Genomic DNA, 20,681 nt, shown 5'->3' on the forward strand with positions numbered 1-20,681 from the left:
TATTTGTTGTGCTCATTAGAGTCACTTGTTGGCTGGAGTCGGTCCCAGCTGATTTTGAGTGAGAGATGGTATTGAGTTGGAAGATCTTGACGAGGGCGTTGGCCCTAACCCTGTCAAACAATTTTGGGATGAACAGAGACTTTGAGAGGGGTGGAGCATCAGCATTATTTCATCCATAGTCTTTCTAGAGGAGTAACAATATCTTTGTCACTGGCTCTCTTCAGCTGATTGTGACTATAATTATGGTTCGTCAGTTAGTACAATGAGAGTTGAAATGCTTTGTTGTAGGAGTTGACAGTAAGCATAAAGCCTTCCTGTCATGTGTGACACCTCCCTTTTTGTTTACATTTAAGATAGCAGTTTAGGCTCCACTGAAATGCCCTGAAAGATTTTGTAACACACAGATGGCAGTTTCGACAGTGTATTTATGTTCACCAAGCTTGCAGTCGATTAGTGTGGGGCTGCGGGCGTGAGGCAAATGTGAGGTTCTCAAAGTGGGAGCGGAGTGGCATGATTTTGCCCGGAGTGTGAAGTGTTTTTTTTCTTCTTTTTTTTTTTTCAAAGTAAGAGCATCTGTGTTCGCTCTAGCTTTAGGAAAAAGAGCACCATCCCACAAGCCTGTGTGTTCAAACATGGGCAGGAAAAAAAAGGGTAGATTTCACTTCTCTCTCAAATCTGACTCAGTCTTTTATGTTACGAACAGCAAAAGGACATATTCCTCCACTAACATCAACAACCTTCACATTTGAAATTATTTTTTGAAACTCACTGGTTAGCACTCCCATACACCCATGTGCAGAGCCACTATAGATAGATTTTAAGGGCCAATCATTTGTTTTCTGTGGTTGTTGTAGTCACCGTATGGTGGGCCATCCCACACAACGACAATGTCAGGAAAATCAAACCATTTGAATAATTTCAACCGCCAGAAACACCGCTACGTTGAGATGATCACATTCAAACATATCAATCAATTGATTCACACATTTTCTATTGCGTTTTCTTCCTCATTAGGGTCAAGGGTGAGGTGGAGTCTATATTACTGTATAGCCTGGACTGGTTCCCAGCCAGTCACAGGCCACATACAAAAAAGCATTCACACTCATATTCACACCTATGGGTACAGTCAAACCTCATTACAACGTGCCTGTGATGTTCACAGTAGCGAAAACAAAATCAATGTCTTAAACAACCTCTCTGTTATGTGGTGATTTATTCTTTTCATAATACAGCGTCGATTGACAGAGTCAGCAGCCTGAGATCTGTGATGGACGATGATTAAAAGAATTTGGCTTCAAAATGGTTTCAAAATCAATCTTGCATGCAGCGAAATCAAGAAGAGCACAGTTGACCACTGTTGATATCCGACGTGGTAACTGAAGTGAAATAAGAGGCAGTTACTTCTATGCTGGTATGGTGGTGTGTGATGCAGAAAGAGAGTGAAGGAGTGAGCGAGCGAGGCAAATAGAAGCACTTGTGTCTACTTGGAAGTAATGTTTCAAATTTCAATGGATCAGTAAAGGTGGTGAGTGTGCGGGTGGATGTCAGTGCACATCCCCTCTGCCACTGAGTCCTCGCGCTGTTTCTCTTTGTGCTTGTATTTTAAGAGCAGGCATTAGCATCACCAAGCGGTAATCACTGTTGGTGTTCTACATGCAGTATTTTCCGACACATACCCTATAGAGAGGTTGCCTGAGATATGAGTGACTCGACTCCATGAGTTTTTCGCGATATGGGCTGTCCTTTGGCTGTTACGAGTGCAGACTTGACACAGGAGCACTGTATAGTTGGAGTGAACTCAACTCATTTCACAATAAGCAGCACTTTGGCAACTACAGAGCAAGTTTTCAAAATAGAGGCTTTAAGCTGTCTATTGCCTCTCCCACTTGAGGTTTACTGTCCAACCAAACATAAAACAAAGATAACCACACTTTTTGTGTTTAAATCAACAACATGGATTAGCCTTTCAGTCCGCTAGCTTATCTACAGTATGTTGCGGTGGTGTAACCCTTTTAGGAAAGGCTTGAACACAAATGGTGCCGTAGCACATGTAGAAGGACAATATAGTAGTACTCAAAATCATATATACTTTATTCTCTATGAGGAATGACTGATACTAGTGCCGTAACTGACCTGAACTGAGAGAAGTTGCATATCTAAAGTGAGCCACGATATAGCGAGGGACGACTGTATAGGCCATTCTGAACATTGTTAGAGGTATGGGGTGTCTGCTATTCACAACCATTTGGTATTCTTGGTCTTTAACCTCCGCAAATTGCAAGGGTTCACTGTATATTAGTTTTTTTTCTTTCCTGAAACCCCATTAAATCCTTGCGAGATTGGGCATATATGTTTTACTTGAAAGAGACTTCAAAAGAGGCGTGAATTAGCTTGAATAATTTCCAACTTCTTTTTGTCTTGTTTCTATGCTTGCAGCACGCTTGAGTTCACTTGCCAAATGGCGTCATTAACCTTTGGCCAATCATGGATCAAATGGTAATTACACGCTTCAGATGCATGTGGCAAAGCACTCATACTGTGCTCACTCTTATAAGTACAAGCAGTAGGGATGTGATGCCGTGAATGAATGATATTCCAGAAGTGTGTGTGTTTGTGTGTGTTTGTGTGTGGGAGGAGCGGGGGTATTTCTACGCAATTAGTACTGAATGTGGCCCATACACCAAATGCTAAATACTTTTACCCTGGAGAACTCTGTGCTAATGCGGCTAAGTGTAAACCTCTCTAACTGTATCGGAAAGCTAAAAGAGGGCACATTCCGAATTTGTTGGTGAGACATTATACAGTTGCAGTCACAACACTGTCAAAGAAGGGTGGAGGATCACAGGAAACATAAAGTATCAAATCAGTAAAACATGCATGCATCCATCCTCTTTCTACATCAGTTATCCTGTTCAACGACACAGGTGACGATAACTGGGACCATGCTGCCTGCATCAAAGTCTTCCCAATGTACCACTACCCCATTAAGAAAACTATATTCCAAAAATAACAATAAAAACCTAAATGAAGATATATATATATATATATATATATATATATATATATTTATATATATATATATATATAGAGAGAGAGAGAGAGAGAGAGAGAGAGAGAGAGAGAGAGAGAACAAAGTTATCCTGTTTATTTGTTGCTGTCTGTAAAGGGATGGGCTGAGCCCTCATGCATAATACATCTCCATGAGGGGAGAGATTGTGAAAAATCATGGCGGCAAACCATATCATCCAGATATGCCAGGTTTTATTTGGCGAAAGCTGCGGATGCATGAAAATTGCGCTGTCATATCTTCCAGACCAAGCTGGACGTAAACAATGCTTCATTGTGCTTGAATGCCTCGGATTTTCAGCCTGAATCAACCGTAGGGCCACTTGAGGGCCTCGCTCAGTGGCACAAATTTGCTAATACAGTGCAACCTCTAAGTTCGAACAAACACTATCTGTTCCTTGGATTTTGAGAATAGAAGTGCAGGAAAGCCTTGCAATTCCCGTTGGATAGAGAATAATGCCTGCCACGAATAGCGAAAACCGGTGAGTAATAAACACCCCCACTAAAAAGGTTTACATTTCCCACTAGATGGCAGAAAAGCACTATATGTGTCAAAATGAAACTCCTTAACTCACTTCAACATGCTTTTTTTGAACACCCAGCTACCACAAAATACTGTTTTTGCACTAAAACAGCAAATAATGAATGGGCGAATATGTGAATGCCGAACCATGAATATCTTATCCATTCCGCAGCACAGTTTTTGCCTGCCTCACAGTTCTAAGGTTGTTGGATCAAATCTGAGGTCCGTCTTCACCTTATTGAGTTGATGTTCTCCAAATGTCTGACCATTGTCAAAGTTGATTTGGAATTTTGGTCAATAAGTATATTCGTTAAGTTAACTTAATTTGAAGTTCAACATCTTCCTGCTCAGATAGGCCGTGCTCCTGCCCATACGCAAAACGATTACAATTATGAGGTGCACCGATGCTACAATGCATCTGCCTCTCATGATTATAGCTGCTGTCATTTTCTCTGTCTGCTCTCTTCTTATGCTCAACTCAGGTTCTTGACAAAATCATGCGATTTCCTGTCATCTTTGACGAGTGAACCCGCCATGCATTCGCTAAGTTTGCGTCGTCAATAGAAATTGTGGTCGTGGCAATCATCCTCGTCTGTGGCATTCTTCAGTTGACTGCACTTGTCAACAGCTATGCAAGACACTGTCGATGTGCAAAAAAAGCGCCAACGCAAGCAGACACATACACGTCCGTACAATGCCCGAATGCAAATTTTCCAGAAGTTTGCATGTTACGAAGCCTCGGGACAATCTTTCATGAATAATGAAGCCCCATGATGACTGACAGACAGAAGAGGCTTGGAAGTACTACAGAGCGGAAGACGAGATTTGTGTCTTGTACTGAAACTCCCTCTTATTCTTGCCAGTGGATTGTTTAGAAGATCACTTCCCATGTTGTTCCCTTCCACGGGAGGGTTTTGGAGAAAGGATGAGGTGTATGTATGTATGTATGTATGTATGTATGTGTGTGTGTGTGTGTGTGTGTGTGTGTGTGTGTGTGTGTGTGTGTGTGTGTGTGTGTGTGTGTATTTTTTTTGCGCTCTCGCTCTGTGTGTAGTAAATCTATATAACACAGTGCTTGAGTTTCACTTTTTGAATTGACCAACTGAAATAATTTAGTTAAATTCTGGCCTTTATGAAGGTAATACTACTGTCAGAGAGCTGTAAATTTAACATGTATATTATCGTGGATTGGGTGTCGAATTCTACATCCTTGACAGTCTTCTTTGCGATTAACCATGAAGAAGAAAAATAGATGGATGAACAGTCTGTAAATTTGTCTTTACGATGGAGTAGCGAATAAGAAAAGAAAAAAAAAACCCAGGAGGATTGCTACGGATAATCACAGCTTTATCCTGTCAATGCCAATCACACAAGACAGAGGCCTCCATATTACCCCATGACCATACGCCTGACCAGCTCTCGGGTCCGTAAGAAACGCTTCAGCCCATACGCGAGAGCCCTCTAATCCGGCAATTCTCTCACAGCACCGCAAGATTAGCTGTTCTCGCACGGGTCCAGCATAAAACCCTTGATGAAAACACAACCGTTTTATAGGAAGTGAAGGATAATTCCAGGAGGAGGGAGAGAAGATGCAAGGCAAACAGGAATGAGAGATCAGGAAAAGAGGCCAAGAGGAATGGGGTCATACCTCATACTAAACTAATCTTCCCCTTTTTCTGAGAGTGGGGAGGGAGTGTAAAAAAAGAGAAAGAGAGAGAGAGAGAGAGAGAGACAAGCGACTGAGAAATAAACACTGAAATAATTACAATGTTTCCAGTAGCCTAGTTTCTCTTCCACAAAGCGTCGGGAAAGCTGCCCTGGCAAAGTGACTAAAAGCGGGGCGAGACACATAGGAGATGCAAGAAGAGGATGTGGGTGATGATAATGGAGCTGTAGCTCAATTGTCATGGTTACCAGCACTAGTGTGTGAGGCGATGTGCTTGTGTGTGTTTAAAGACTAGCGCTGAACTTGCAATGTCAATTTACAGAGGCTTTACACCGTCCTCTCATATCGCTTGCTTTTCTGCTACTTTCAGTCAGCTTTTCCAACATTCGTCAACCATGCAAACACGCTAAGACCTTCCCAAAGAAATCTGCATTATACAGCCTAAACCCGTCCATAATGAATTTAACACCGTGACAGATAGAATTCACCCTCTCTGGCGTAAATTGGCATCTAATTTTAGTGCCGTCACACAACAAGCCCGAGGTGTAAATGACGATAGGAACGATCCAAACACATCTGCAGATGGTCACGCGTACTTGCATAGTCCAGCCGGAGCCCGTGTTGCCGTTGCCTTTTTTATTAAATGGCGTGACTTCATAACACCAATTATTGCAGCGTCAATCGTCCCTGTAATTCCAGGGGCTTTTTTTGTCTGTTGTAGTAAACACTGGGAAATAGTTTTCAGTTTATTTGAAGGATAATAGGGACAAAATTGCTTTCAGCAAACACATGGAATGCAGTGTCACACTCTCGGTCCGCGGGCCACATCTGGCCTGGTAAGCAATTTCATCAAGCCTGCGAGAATGAAGAATCGGCGTCCTGAGCGTTCCAGGCCAGTAGACCGTGTGCTGATCTCAAGTCAATGGCGAAAGGTGGAAGGGTAGCGGGGGGGGATAAATAACTTTTTGGGCTAGAGTGTGCGCGTGTGTGTGTGTGTGTGTGTGTGTGATAAATAACTTTTTGGGCTAGAGTGTGTGTGTGTGTGTGTGTGTGTGTGTGTGTGTGTGTGTGTGTGTGTGTGTGTGTGTGTGTGTGTGTGTGTGTGTGTCTATTTTGTGTTAGTGTACACTTCTGTGCAGCCTGCACACCCGAGTCTCACATCCACATTTTGTTTCGGAAGGAGTACCTTGCGATTAGCAATCTGGTATTTTATTTTATTTTTTTTAATTCTCGTTTAAACAGTGTTTGTATCATCACATTACCTGCCATTTGCAAGAACTTGTTCCGAATAACGACACGTATCTTGAAAACCGTTTAAGTTGGGTCACTCCAGACATCACTGCATGCACCCACCATGTGAATGCACCTGGCGGGTGATAAGCTCGCTTGGTGCTTTTCATTCTATTTGGGAACTGCGTCTCAAATAGGCTACCAGACAGTGGAAATTGGAGCAGGCAGAACACCCCGCTTGCAAGACTGTGTGAAATGACATCATTTGAACCGAAGAAAAGGCAGACGATCCAAACGCAGAACAAGAAATCCAGCCTCAAATTCACAGGTCTTAATCTTTTTATCGAGTCTGTGTCACAACAAAGATTTCTTTCTTTCATTCAAGGGCTGTCAATACATTTGATATTTAATTGTAATGGAAGTTGGTGCTCGCTGAATCAGAAACAAGTGACCTTTCTGAGTGAGATGCCTATGAGAAGGGATGAGTATTGATGTGAGATGCTTTTGAATACAGTACAAGGCTGAGGGGGTGGGAAGTGGCAACTCGGCGAGAGTGGAGTGGTGGCCTCGCGATCGAACATGCTCGCCGCAGGCCTTGGTGGTGGAGTTGTAATTGAGTAGTTGCTAAGTGAGAAGATGGGCCAGGCTATTAGGTGTCCACTTATATCATCTTCATATGTTGTTTGACACAGTGTGGCACATACAATACTTTCTCATAATGAAGATGAAGCCTTGAAGGCAATAATTCATCTCACTCTAACTCACTCAACCATTGCAAAATTGTACTAGTGAGTGCCAACTTTCATATTATCTCAACAAACAACTTATAGATTTTGACACATTTACAGGAAAAAAAAAAGTGAAATTGAGAATGTCAAAGCCGTGACTATGCGGGGTTTCGCTGTTCGCTTGTTAGACCAGACACAAAAATTCCAGCAATACATATAAAATGCCACTCAGTGGAACATGATCATACATTTTTCCCCCTCACCATCATTGGTGAGAACATTTACTTGTTTATTCAATGTATTATATAATTAACTTTTCATGCATCCTATAACCTGTTAACATGATCAGCTGTCCACTGTAGTAACCGCTGTCCCTGAAAGGGTTAAAACTGACGAGTTCACGTGTCAGTTGCAAATGTCAACATGTTACTGAAATTATTGCATTGTACAGTCAATGTCCAGAATGTATGAATTCACTATAATGTTGTTTAAAAGAAAAAACTTTTTTCAAATTAGACCAGTTTTAAGGTCAAACAGAATAGATTTTGTCCAACTTTGGAAAGTCCATGCAGTCATTTTTTACAAGTACAATTGTGTCCATTAACTTTTCCGTGAACTTCACAAACCTCGATGGAATTTCAAATGCTGTATCTATTTTTGTGGTCTCGTTTTGTTTCTCTCAACATCGCCACAACATACCATAATATATTCATAGCAACAACTCATATCACGTCGCTTTGTGTGTGCATCCTGGGGAATGCCCTTGTGGTGCAAATGCTGTTTTATGTTCCAACTGATGTGCAGACATTAAATGGAGTTAGTAATTTGCAAGTTCCACCAGCAACGTCTCCCCAGTTCGTAATGTCTGCTTCCCAAAAAATGCAGTAAGCTCACATTCGCAAACACTCATTGGCCATAATTGGCCATAATACTACACCTGCACATTCTGAGAATAGAATTATGAAACCATGCTCACTGTGGGCATTGGCTAATGGGATATTGGAGCAGCTTAAAGGTAAAAAAAAGTGACATATAATCCATCTGTCTAATCTTCAGTGCCCACCGTTGCTCGAAAGGCTCCTGGCGTAATTGTGTGTGTGTGCCTGGTGCTTAGCATAAGCAGGCGCTACACTGTGTCAAGCTTAAGCCATATAACCTTTTTCAGAAATCTTAAAGCTTGTCAATAGTGTAAAAATGCTAAGACGGCGCTTCAAAGTCACCTGATTCTTACTGTCTTAGAGAACCCCCCAAACATCTTTATGCCACAGCTGCACTCCAAAAGGCTGCAAAAAAGTAATGATTGGCCCTAAAATTTGAAACAGTGCAAGTAATTCTTACATCTACTCGAACATGTGCAACCAGTAAATTTTCTGTTTGTTTGTTTTTATTTACTCTTTTATTGGAAAAAAACCTGAGCCCATTTATCTGTAATAAAGTGAAATTGAGTGGAAAAGTGAATATTAACTTTACAATTTGATTCTCAATGAATGTCCCAAAATGTTCTACTTGTGCCTCTAAAATTTCAGGTTTGGTGCCACTATGCTCTTCGTAAGAAAAAGTTAGTCCGGAGCCATGCACTATTTAAAAGGTGCTTGCATCGGTCGCTGCCAGAGTTCATCATTAATTTTGCAAAACATCGCAGTCGACTAATGAAGTGTTGAACCTCAAATATCCCCACACAGCTGCCATTCCTCCTCCATCTGCCCTGAAGTTATCCACGTACGTTGGCTGGTAAAATGGTATCTGTGTCATGGTATCAGAGCTTTTTGTTTCGTTGACGTACAAGTACTGATGTGTTCTGGCAAGGATACCACCGTGAATGGAAAAAGCATAATTTTTCTCAAGTTAGTCCTCCGGTACTCACTTAACTGGAGTCTTGTCAGGTACGCAGACAATTATGGCCTTCAATGTCCATAATTTATATCGATGACCTGTGTACCACTTGTTTATGCAGTGTTGGTCAGGTCGTACTCCTAAGCAGTCCATTTATGCTGGAGTCCCATCATTCTCAGGAAACTCTTCATTAGGGGCGCTCCCTGTGCAAGAACGATGGCGGGATCCATCTGTCAGTTACACTGCTGCAAACGTTGAGCTACGTGTGGTGCATTAGCATCAACTACCACTTCAGGCCATGAGCCATGCATTTTGTATGGGCTTGTAACCTACATCTGTCCATGCTGCTGTCAGCAAAAGGCTGGGCTTACAGGGTGCTTCGTTAAATTTTGTTGCTTCGTCAAAAAAATTGATCGGATTCCTTATGGAATGCAGGCTCTTCACCGAATGGACATATCTTCACAATCGTTCGATTTTGATGGCGATTACATAGGTTGAATTTATTTGATGCAAACCATTTGTTCGCTGTCAAACAGAGGTAGGGGACCCACACAAAGTATATGAACATTTAAAAAGGACCTTCGAGAAGCATTTCATTATGGTCAGCAACTTAGCACTTCTCCCTCACACTCGAGAGGTTTTGGGGTTTGAATCTGAGGTCCGTCCTGTGCAATGTGGATTTTTTATGCTCTACTTGTGATTGCGTGAGTGACTGCTTGTTTATATCAGTGCTACGCAAAATATGGACTGTGGGCCACATGCAGCCTGCCCAGCGACATTATCAAGAGTTCTATATATTTTTTTGCATTGATTGTCAGATATATATATATTTTTTTTTTGTTTAATCGAGAAATTGCAATGTTTTTATTCTTTTTTTTAATAATGGAACTCACTTCAGAATAAGAAGCAGTTAGGAAAACAATGAACAAATCCCCCCCAAAATGTATTGAAAACAAACAACCAACTTTGCCTTAAGTATGGAATAATGCCACTGACATACAACACCGTGTTTAATATCTTCAAGAGATGGCCATGTGAACACACACGGTGGAACAACACAGGTAGACAGACAATATCACAATGCACACATATTTATCCTCTATGAAAAAAAGACTAATTTTGAAACTTAATGAGTCACAGAGTATAGTGGTGGCTTTTTGTTTGCCTGTATGATAATATTATACTGCCATCTGGTGGCCAATGTCTGCTTACTGCAAGGAGCAGCACAATGAATTGGATTAAACCATGATGCAGAACCTTTGATTCTTGACCTTTTATTTTGATGTTATTACTCTGTTTTTATTGAGCACAATATTATTATGCTGTTCTTTTCTTCTCCAAAAGCTTTTGTTGGTTTATTTTAGAGGAGGCTGGAATGGCTTCAAGGCATTTCCATTCATCGCAGTGCAGAAAGATGATTTTTAATTTGAGTGTTTTGAGTGTGTTCATGGAACAAATTTTTATCTCAAGGCACCGCTGTACTAGAGAAAAAAAACGATGTTTAAATTACATGAACAATTCATTAAAAATAGGTTAATTAAAATGACTAACACAAAAATGATCAAGAAAAATTATTTAATTACATACACAACTCTTTATTTATTTATTTATTTATTTATTTATTTATAAGATGATCTCCGAATGACCTGACCCATCTGTCCAATTTAATAATAAATGTGGCACTTGAGGACATAATTTGCCCACCCCTGGTCTATATAGCATGCAATTGGCTGGCAAACAGTCTAGGGTGTACCCAGCCTTTCGCCCAAAGTCAGGCTCCAACTCCCCTGTGACCCTTAGGAAGGCAGGCAAAAAAAAAAAAAAAGTTTGACTTTTGCATCATATTTTTTCCTGAAGTTTGTGGTTAACTGTGAGAAGCTCACAAAATGAAAGAGTACAAGGATGCTAGTGAATGATTAGTAACATTTGGCTTGACTGAAGCTGCCAAATGGCGAGGCAAAGCAAATGCAGGCAGGCCAAGGCAACATACAACATAATCGCTGCCAGGCAGAGTGGGAGGAACGCTCATGAATAATTTTGCTGTGCGCTACATTAAAGTGACAGAATAGTCAGTGAGGGTCATCAGCTCTTAAACACACAGTTTTATCTCCATTTGATTGACAGTCTCTCTTTTTCTCTTTTTTTCATGCTTTTTTTTCTGTCCCAGATTCTGATTGGAGAAGTGACCAGTTTCTTTGTAAAGTCAGAGGGAGCTCAGGAGAAGACCATCGTGACCGCAGACTGCTGCTATTTCAACCCGCTCCTCCGCAGGATCGTCCGTTTTCTGGGTCAGTCCTTGTTTTTTTGCAGATAAGAACCGCCTCTTTTGTTGAACTCAGGAGGGGCTTCCATTTCTTGGGAGCGAAGCTAAAAGTCATGCAGTCTGTGGACTAGCCAGAAAACAGCCTTTGTTGTTAATTTTGGTCTTTATGGTTTAGGGTTTGTAATCTTTTTTGGTGGGGCTATTCTCATATTTACACTCACCATATACTTTATGATGTACAGTTAAAACAGCATGATGAGATACAACATAAAAGCTGGATCCAAAATTCCAGCTTTCATTGAGTTTGGACCACATTTTGAGTAAATTTCCTTTCGAGAAAAGTGTTTATTATTATCGATTTCAATGTCCTGTTTAGCAGGATAATGCTGCCAGGACGATGCCGGCATATTTCAGCTCGCCATAGCCGAGCTGATGTTGTATGTGTTTCGATAGTAAATTAGTTGGTTCCATTTTTTTGGCAGCCAAGTAGTGGAATCCAATTTGTTTCAGTTGCTTCACTTAATTCCACACAATTCCACACTTTTGACAAGGTTATTAATCCTCATTTAATCAGCTAATATTATTATACCCACCTCGTTATGACTGACACCGTCACAGAGGTGTTAAATTAACAGTGTTCTGTCATAGCAGTGCTCTGCATTACAGCTTGCTGTTTCTAATATATTGACCCTCTTTATAAGGTACAGGATCTGAAAATTCGAATCATATGTAATGCTGAAATATAATTATTATACATCATGTACAATTATAGCCCGGTAAGTGACGCTTATCAGAAGCTAATGTTGCTATTTGAAGTCAGTGTAACGATTCAATCCCTCCAGTTTAATCATGTGTCTCTCTAATTCACGTGCCCGCAGGCGTCTACTCCTTCGGCCTCTTTACGACCACCATCTTCGCCAACGCGGGTCAAGTGGTGACAGGGAACCAGACGCCTCATTTCCTGAGCGCGTGCAAGCCCAACTACACGGCTCTTGGCTGCCAGTCCTCACTGCAGTACATCACAGAGCAACGTGCTTGCACAGGCAACCCTTTCTTGGTGGCGTCCGCCCGCAAATCGTTCCCCTCCAAAGATGCGGCACTCAGCTTTTACTCAGCCATCTACACTGTGGTAACTAAAGATTTCTTCATCATTCTATTTCCTACAGCACTTGTCCTCATCAGGTTCAAGGCTGAGCTGGAGCCTACCCCAACTGACTTGAGACAAGAAGTGGGGTACACCCTGAACTGGTTGCAGCCAACTGAATTAAACAAGGCATTGTGAATTGTAACAGTTCCCAAGTGTCCAAACACACACATTCAGAGTGAAGTTTCAGAGTGTCAGGCTGAATTTTTTAACACACCCAGGGTAGACGGCAGCAAACAAGTTCCGGTCGAATGAAATTTCTACTTCTAACTGCAGAAACGTTTCTCTTTTTAGTTTAAAATGGCTTACCTTAACTGGAATCCCGCATAGTGGCCAAAAGTAGAATCCTAGTCAGTTATGGCGCTTTTGGTGCTGTGGGTTTTTTTTTTCCTGTGCATTTGATATGTCCTGTTTTTTTTTGGCCGGCCTTATTTGAACGTCATAAATAGTCAAAAACTGGAAGAATGTTTCTCCTTTTCTCCTGATGGAGCTTTTCATAATAGCAGGTGTGATCAACTGAGCCGTTACAATTTGCCTGGACCCCCTATTATTGCCTGTAGATGCCAAAATGTGAGTTTTATTACTTCATGCCATTTGTGTAATGTGCTAGTCCTAGCGTGTAATTTAGGCTAGTTTGCCAAGAACAGCTGGGCTATTGATGAACCTCGTGTGAAGGCGATTTGTTTCTGTTGAATAATTAAACGATTGAATATCAATAATGATTGTGAACATGGTAGATGCTTTAGTTATTCAGGTCAGTATTACGACAAAAGCAATCCTCATAAAACTGAAACTGATTTAACAATCGATACACAAAAGACAACGACTGACACAATCACACTCACCACTGAGGCTTAACACTTACCCAACTAAAACAAAAAGCAAACCACAAAGTCCACACTATTACACAACACAATCAGTTTGACAACACAGTTGTCGCTCGAAAGTTCCAGTGCAGAATGCCTTGCCGAAAGATACATTTTCCAGAAATAGGTTAATTAAAAAATGATTTACTAAGTTGTATGTATATTCCATCCTAACTCATTCAAAACTGATGATAATGTACGGACTGCTGCTGATAACTGAAGTGACAAATCTGCCTTCGTTTATGTTTTATTAGTTGCCCTCATTTGTCAAGAGGTGTTCAATTTACTGTTAACATTGCAAAGTGTGCCCTCTTGTGGTAATAAATGCAAGTGATCTCCACTTCCTTCCACGGCTTTTCATTCCAGATGTATGTGACCCTGGTTTTCCGCACCAAGGGGACCCGTCTGACCAAGCCGACATTGTGCCTGGTGCTCCTCTTGCTGGCAGTGCTGGTGGGCGTGGTGAGGGTGACAGAGCACAGGAACCACTGGAGCGACGTACTGGCCGGCTTCATCACCGGAGGAGCCATCGCCGCCTTCTTGGTGAAAGAAGTTACAGTGGAATGTTCTTTCATTTTGTTTCTTAATTTCATCTATGCTTTTCACATCCCTCAATTAGGTGTCATGTGTGATCAACAATTTCCGGCCGGCCCAAACGGTGGTGCCGAACCCTCCTCTTCCAGCACCACAGCCTTTGGAGACGCCGGCTGGGATTCCTCTGCTTACTCTGCCCCGCGTTGAGAGTCCACTCGAAAAGTTAAGTGGCCTTCAGGTAAGGGGTGGGGGAGGAAGACCTAAAAATAGCATTAAAATTCCCATCTAGAATTGACAACATGGTGGCCTTGTCCTCTCACATTCTAACAATAACCATTTTTGAGGACTGCAAATTGCCCACTGGTGTGAATGATTCTTTGTCTATAAAGCATGTGTCCTGCGATAAGAGGTGTGGATAATTGATGGGTGGGAAGCTATTGACAGGCTGCCATAATAAATTATTTAGGACAGTTAAAAAAAAAAAAAATAAGCAGTGCAACATGTGAGCAAAATAATGGATGGCATGAAAAAATAGATTAGATTAGTAATGCTTGCTGTATTCTATTGAGGGTATATTTTTTTGAAATCCATCTCTCAGAGGGTCTACAGACCCCTCAAAATTGTAAACTTGATTTTCCAAATTAATGAAATAACCTGACCTATCCTTATATTTACTGTTACGGTAGTTTTCTCCATTTGTGTCCAACCACGTTAAGAAATAATTTACAGTTTTTACGGCCCTAAAAGTACAGTACATTAAAAAATTTGTGATAGCATATAAATCCAGTACAACTTTGAGGTCTGCACACTCACATCAGTTAGTTCAAGGCAAACATGGTGAAGCAGCATTTAGCGGTTATGGTGCAGGCAACTGTTAAAAGATGCCAACAAAAGTGAGATTAGCTCCAGGTGTAAAATTTTTGGCAACTATAACAATTTTAATACGGTACTTTAAATTTCTTTGCTTTGCTTTTAAATGTCTTGAACTCTGTTGTTTGTAAATGCTTTTTAATGTACTTTTAATTATGCGACACACATTGAGTTACTTTGTGTGTGAACTGCGCTATAAAGATGCCTTGCCGTGAGTGAATAAGATCCTACCATTTTACACTCTCGGTGCCTCCCCCCATCTTCTTCCGCCTTAGGCTCCAGGGTTACCATATTCTGAGATCACATGACGATCAGCCAATCCCGGACCCCACCCCCGTTCACCACCCCTTGCGGAGGTGCCTCACCAGCTCAGTCTAGACCGGTCTGACGACGGCGCCACCCAGCCCTGTCCCGCCCACCACGGGGGGCGACTCCCTCTCCGCCGGGTGAAATCCACACAGGTGTGAAGGTCCACGGACAGAACGGCGGCATGAGCGGGTGGCCGGCTTGCCGAGCTGTCACAAGGAGGCGACCAGCCGCCCCACTTCTGTCTTGTTAGTACTTTTTTTCCTCTCCTCTCTCGGGAGCAAAATGAGCCGAGGTAAGGCTCGTTCAAGCCAGCTGTGTTGAAGCAATACTCCGCCCCCCCATGTCCCCGCCAGAACTCCACAACAAGTTTGTCACTCTGATCAAAACTTAGTGGAGCAGACACTTTGAGGACCGGGAGAGAAGCCTAATAAGATCAGTGGATCGTCCACTGGAGATGCTTTTCTAACACTCAGGACAATTCAGTGTGGAAAGAGATGTTTCGGAGTCAACAAATACACAGTACAAGCAATGTTTCTGTCCTCAAAAGCAGTGTTTCCCAACGTTTATTGAGCCAATTTTACATGAGCAAAACCAAACATCACACCACCAAACAGAAAAAAAAAAAAAAATCACAAAAAGTATACTGAAATAATGATGATGTCATCCCAATGTGTAATCTAGTTTATCTGAGCTCAGCGCTATTACGCTGTTTTATCAGTGGCAACAGGTATATATACTTTCATATACTTTCACCTTCTGACATTGAGTGAAAGAGTGTCAGTAGATGTCGCTGGCATTTTCAAATTTTCAGATTTGTTCTAACACTTGTGTTTGACCTTGTTGATAAAATAAGTTCTGTTAAGTTAGCAGTAAAAATAATTTCCATTACCGGTGTGTCTTAACATCTTTAAAAAGTGCATTCTGTAGCTACATATGCGACCAGGTGCACTAATAAAACAAACATAGGCTACTTAATCAATAATTCCTCCCTATCTTCAGAATTTTGATGTGACTGACGTATCTCATAAATATGACGCACGCAGCATTTCAAGCTCTCGCACCCTTTTCTCATGTCGAGCTCTGGGAAGCACATTCCTCTGATCAGAAGTTTCCAACCCTTGACTAAATTACTGCTTTTGACCGGTTATGAATATTTGTGATGAAAAAATATTTTCTATGGCATTTGGACGTTCACATTTTAGTGAATGTTTAATTGATGTTAGGATTGATGGGTCCTTAGCGGGATAGTGTTGGATAGAGGGGATGCCCTGCCCCCAAAAAAAGACCAAGCAAATAAAAATTCTTCAGTATCTACTAATTAGCTTTAAAACAATTTTCACAGTATTATCTTTCATTATAGAGACTTTAAGTACACTGTGTATCAGTGACTTCTTGTCAACATCAATCAAATGGACATCACTGCCATAAAGCCTCTTTCACACAGAGATCCTGCAAAATTGGCCGCATCAGAGCCATAACAGGTGTCACATTAGTCATTTGCCGCCTTTGCTCTGAAAGCACAGAAACCGGTGAAGGTGGTCTTAGATGGCAATTCAACGAGACATTGTGGGGAAAGTGAAACTGAATTCAGTTTAGCTTTTCCAGTTTTCCCTTACACGCAGTCACCATCCCGCCTCTGTTACAGCTCTGATACTACCTCCCAAGTCAGAAAATGTCCCGGTCACCTTTCATCCGATCTATATTGTTCCTGTGCTGTTTAAAGAGAATGGCGGGACAGGAAAAGGGTGAGAAAACATACCTTCTTTTACTGGCAGTGTGTCAAAGGGGCTTACATAAAAGAGAGCAGAAAGCACGTTTGTCAATTATAGCACAGATTTAGCATTTGGCAATCTGTCATGTTGTTATTGTGTCGTGCACTGAGTGATGTGACAGAAGGGACATTTATACTCCACAAATCTTAAGCGTAATAGCATAGTTGCTAAAGGCATATTCAAACATTTTCAGGAAACATGAAAAAAAAACCACATTCAACAATGAAAAAGAGTCCACTTGCCTCAACTCAGCCTTTGTGGATGACCAGTATGACTGACAATATATGTAGACATAAAGGGAACAAAAACAGTTTTGAGTGTGTGCATTGGTCTTTTTATATAATTTAAATTGACTTTGGCAATTATGCTATTAGGCTAAGAAAATATATTTTCATGTGTGTGTGAACTGACGTTTCTCTTTTGATACTTTTTGGAGGGTCGTCCGATTGGCAGGAACTCCTGCCTGTCATACTCTAATATTTGTTGTTGCAGATCTCTTATTGACGTCCCGTTCATTTTGTTCCGGCTTCATTCCAGCATATAGAAACCAGTGGCTCGGAATTTCGAGGCAATGTCAACTAGCTGTTTTGTACAGTCAATGAAAGGTTTTCTTACACTTAACGCTATACGCTTATATGATTATGTCTACAGCGAGGGGCGTGCGTGTGTGTGTGTGTGTGGGTGTGTGTGTGTGTGTGTGTGTGTGCGCGCGCGCCTGAGTGTGCCTGTTTTTGCGTCTGCTCACAATCAAAAGGACTAACTGTGTTTGTCTAAATGTGCTCTTCGATTGACTGGTAGAACTGTCCACGCTATGCCCCACCAAATTCAACTGGGATCGGCTCCAGTGATCTGCAAAACCTAATGAGGACGACGGTCTAGAAAATGGATGGATGGATATCATTCATGTTTTTTTTTTTTTTTTATTATGTGAGTGTGTTTGTGTGTACAAGTATTCATGAACATTTGGAATGACAGCACCATTGTTGCTTTGGCAACCTGTGTCGCTTAAGTTGAACTAATACAACGTGTTGCCGTAATGATACTCCTGTGTGGAACTGATCTCTTTATGGCCCTTTCTTTGAAGGACCCTTGCCAAGACCAACCCAGTCCAACACCAATAAGAAAAAAAACCAACATCCATCCATCCATTTTCAACAAAGCTTATCCTGAACAGGGTTGCGGGGAGTTGCTGGCGCCTATCCCAGCTGACCTCGGGCGGAAAGCAGACTACTCCCTGAACTGGTTGCCAGTCAGTCGCAGGGCACCTAGAGAGACAGACAACCAAACCAACAACTTGTGATAGCACATCAGAGGATGCTCATTATATTTTACCTCGCAAATGACTTACAGTATATTTAACTGTTCCATCTGTAATTTTTCAAGCAAAAGAGAAGGTGAAAGGACACGGTCAAGTCCGAATTATGCTATTTTCATGTTAAATGTATGTTTTGTATTTACCAAAATAAACCACAGTTACTACAAAATGGAATGTTGTTGCTTACAATGTCAAACACACACACACACACTATGTCCAATACAAGAATGACATAAGACATGCAGTAGCCAATTTCTTAAAAACTGATTTTCTATAGATTGTGTTTAACGAAGTGGCTGCTGAGTGTTTTTGCCCAGATAGGAACTGCAGAGTGTGTACGAGAGTATCCACTAGTGGTAAGTTGTTTGTTAGCGAGGATGCCTTTGTTTATTTGTTTGTTCATTGAAGTTGTTAACTATTTTTTTTTTTTTTTTTATCACCGGTGAGGCATGCGTTCTTCCCATCAACCGACTTCTTTTTCTTTTCAGGTCACGTAGCATCTGGACTGCGCTTTCATGTTAAAAAAAAAAAGATTAAAGGGTAAGGTGTTTCTTTTTTGGACGACTTACTTGGCTTGTAATTATGTTAATGTACAAGGACATTATTTATGCCACGGCACAGGGGTGTCCAAATTTGTATCAAAGAAGGCCACTTTGACATTTTGTCACCTTTAATATATTTAACACACAAAAGCTGATGCGGAACAAGATAATATTAATATTCTTTGTGTGCATAAAAAGACATATGTATGCTTAATTGTATTTTGGCCTGATCTTGTGCTCATTTTAATGTGTGGCGATTATTTTTGTCAGTGATGAAATACCGCCTTTTAGTGGCCAACACAAAAATGCTCAGGCTTTTTCAGAACTTGTGTCACGAGTGCCTGTAACCAGCAGGTGGCAGTGTTTGATATACAGTATCTTACGGACAGCCCAACATGGAACGGGGCACTTGTCATATTAGAAAAGCAAACTTTCGCATTTTTCCATCTGTGCAAAAGGAAGAAAAGAGCATTAAAACAAAAAAAAATTCCACCAGTAACCTTCACTTATCCACTTTGAGCATTAGTCACCAAGCTAATGTAACATGATGGCATCATTACTTTGAAAGGTCGACAGCCAATCGCTCTCTTTCTCTCCAAATCCGACTCCGAGTCTTTGTGTGTTGTGTTTGTCACTCTTTGTAAGCGACAACACAAACACGCTCACACAGAACACTGTGCACTCTCTCGACAACATTATCTTTTCCGGAAATTGCTTCTCGAGCACAGCCGGAGCCCCATTAGAAAAGAAGAGCTCTGCGCTGTAACCTTTTTAAAAAGCCATTAGTGATGCACCTGCTTTGCGCTCGCTTTCTCTTTCTCACTCTCTCTCCCTGTTCCTATTTGTGCGTCCTATTTGTCTCTCTTGTTAACATTGACACACAACACACAATTTCTCCACCTGATTGCCAGTCGCCCGCTTCCCAATCCAGCGAGCAGCAACAAAAAGCTCCTTTCTTTGCCAATTAGACCATGCCTCACTCGCATTTTAGGTGAAGCAGCATTATTTACCATCGTAGTGATTTTTAAAGCGACGCTCACTAACTTTTCGCCTCCCCAGCACTCCACACTTTTAAACTTTGAAAACGTTGGGCTATTAAAGCCAGCATAAGTACTGTATATTTGGCTGGACAAAGCCCTCCACTTATATTTGCAATATTTGTGACCTTTAAAGTTCTTGTAGCGTATTGCGAACAAATAATGCAAAACACAGTTCTGAATAACATCAGTTCTGCGGTGTTATAACCTTTTCCACAATGAATGTTGGAGCACAAGCGGTAGAGCAACACATGTAGACAGATAATATAACAGTACTCACAGGCATATATTCTTTATGCACTGCAAACAATGACCAATATCACTGCAGGTTACATTTATAACACTCGAGACTTTCAAGGCTACAGTTGGCAACATTTTTGTCTTCCTTAACACTCCACTTACATTTCGGATTTTTCAACAATTAAAACAAATTCGCCCCAACCACAGAATTAAATGTGCGATTTGTGTGACTTTGAAGTTACACTAAGTAACAACCCCCTAGCACTCACGTGCGTTTTAAAATTTTGTGTTTTAAAGTTAAACTTTTCTTTCTTCCCTAATACGGCTTTTAGATTTGTAGATTTGTTTTGGGGACTTTAAATGTCACTTTCAAAGTTAAAAAAATGTCACTAATCGACATGGAGTATAGTGGGAGAAGTTAATTCCTTGCTCTTACTTGAAAATTCAGGATTGTAAATGTAAAGGGAGAAAAATCTGACCTGTTTTAAATCACAAAGAGGCCAGATGCAAAAGGAGAAAAGATACTTTAAATCATAAAGTAGTTTATACTTTTGCTTTAAAAGTCATAAATATTGGTATTGAATGCAAATGTGTATGTAGAGAAGCAGGACAAAAATATTAATATGTGTGTCTTTTAAAGAATGTTTTCCGACCTAACCTGTTTATGCTTGCAGTATTTGTCATTTTTAAAGCAACAGTAATAAATATTTCCCCCTTTCTTCACTCCCCTTACATTTTCATAA

At 41.0% G+C, this 20,681-nt stretch overlaps 1 protein-coding gene across 7 annotated transcripts in view; it reads left to right on the top strand.

Annotated features, from left to right (window-relative positions):
* Positions 1–17,934, top strand: part of plppr2b (phospholipid phosphatase related 2b) — a 46,044-nt gene extending 28,110 nt beyond the window's left edge. For 5 of the 7 annotated variants that reach the window (XM_019862362.1, XM_019862361.1, XM_019862367.1 and 2 more), the window contains 5 exons: positions 11,214–11,334; positions 12,188–12,438; positions 13,686–13,862; positions 13,939–14,075; positions 14,999–17,934. In XM_019862362.1, the coding sequence (XP_019717921.1) occupies positions 11,214–11,334; positions 12,188–12,438; positions 13,686–13,862; positions 13,939–14,075; positions 14,999–15,101 (789 nt within the window). In that variant the 3' untranslated portion in view covers positions 15,102–17,934. Of the gene's footprint in view, positions 1–11,213; positions 11,335–12,187; positions 12,439–13,685; positions 13,863–13,938; positions 14,092–14,998 lie in introns of all 7 variants that reach the window. The other 2 variants (XM_019862363.1, XM_019862366.1) reach the window with 1 other exon arrangement.
* The last annotated feature ends 2,747 nt before the right edge of the window (positions 17,935–20,681 follow it).

This window comes from Hippocampus comes, unplaced genomic scaffold (genome assembly GCF_001891065.2).
Source record: "Hippocampus comes isolate QL1 unplaced genomic scaffold, H_comes_QL1_v1.1 scaffold7, whole genome shotgun sequence".
Taxonomy (NCBI): Eukaryota; Metazoa; Chordata; class Actinopteri; order Syngnathiformes; family Syngnathidae; genus Hippocampus; species Hippocampus comes.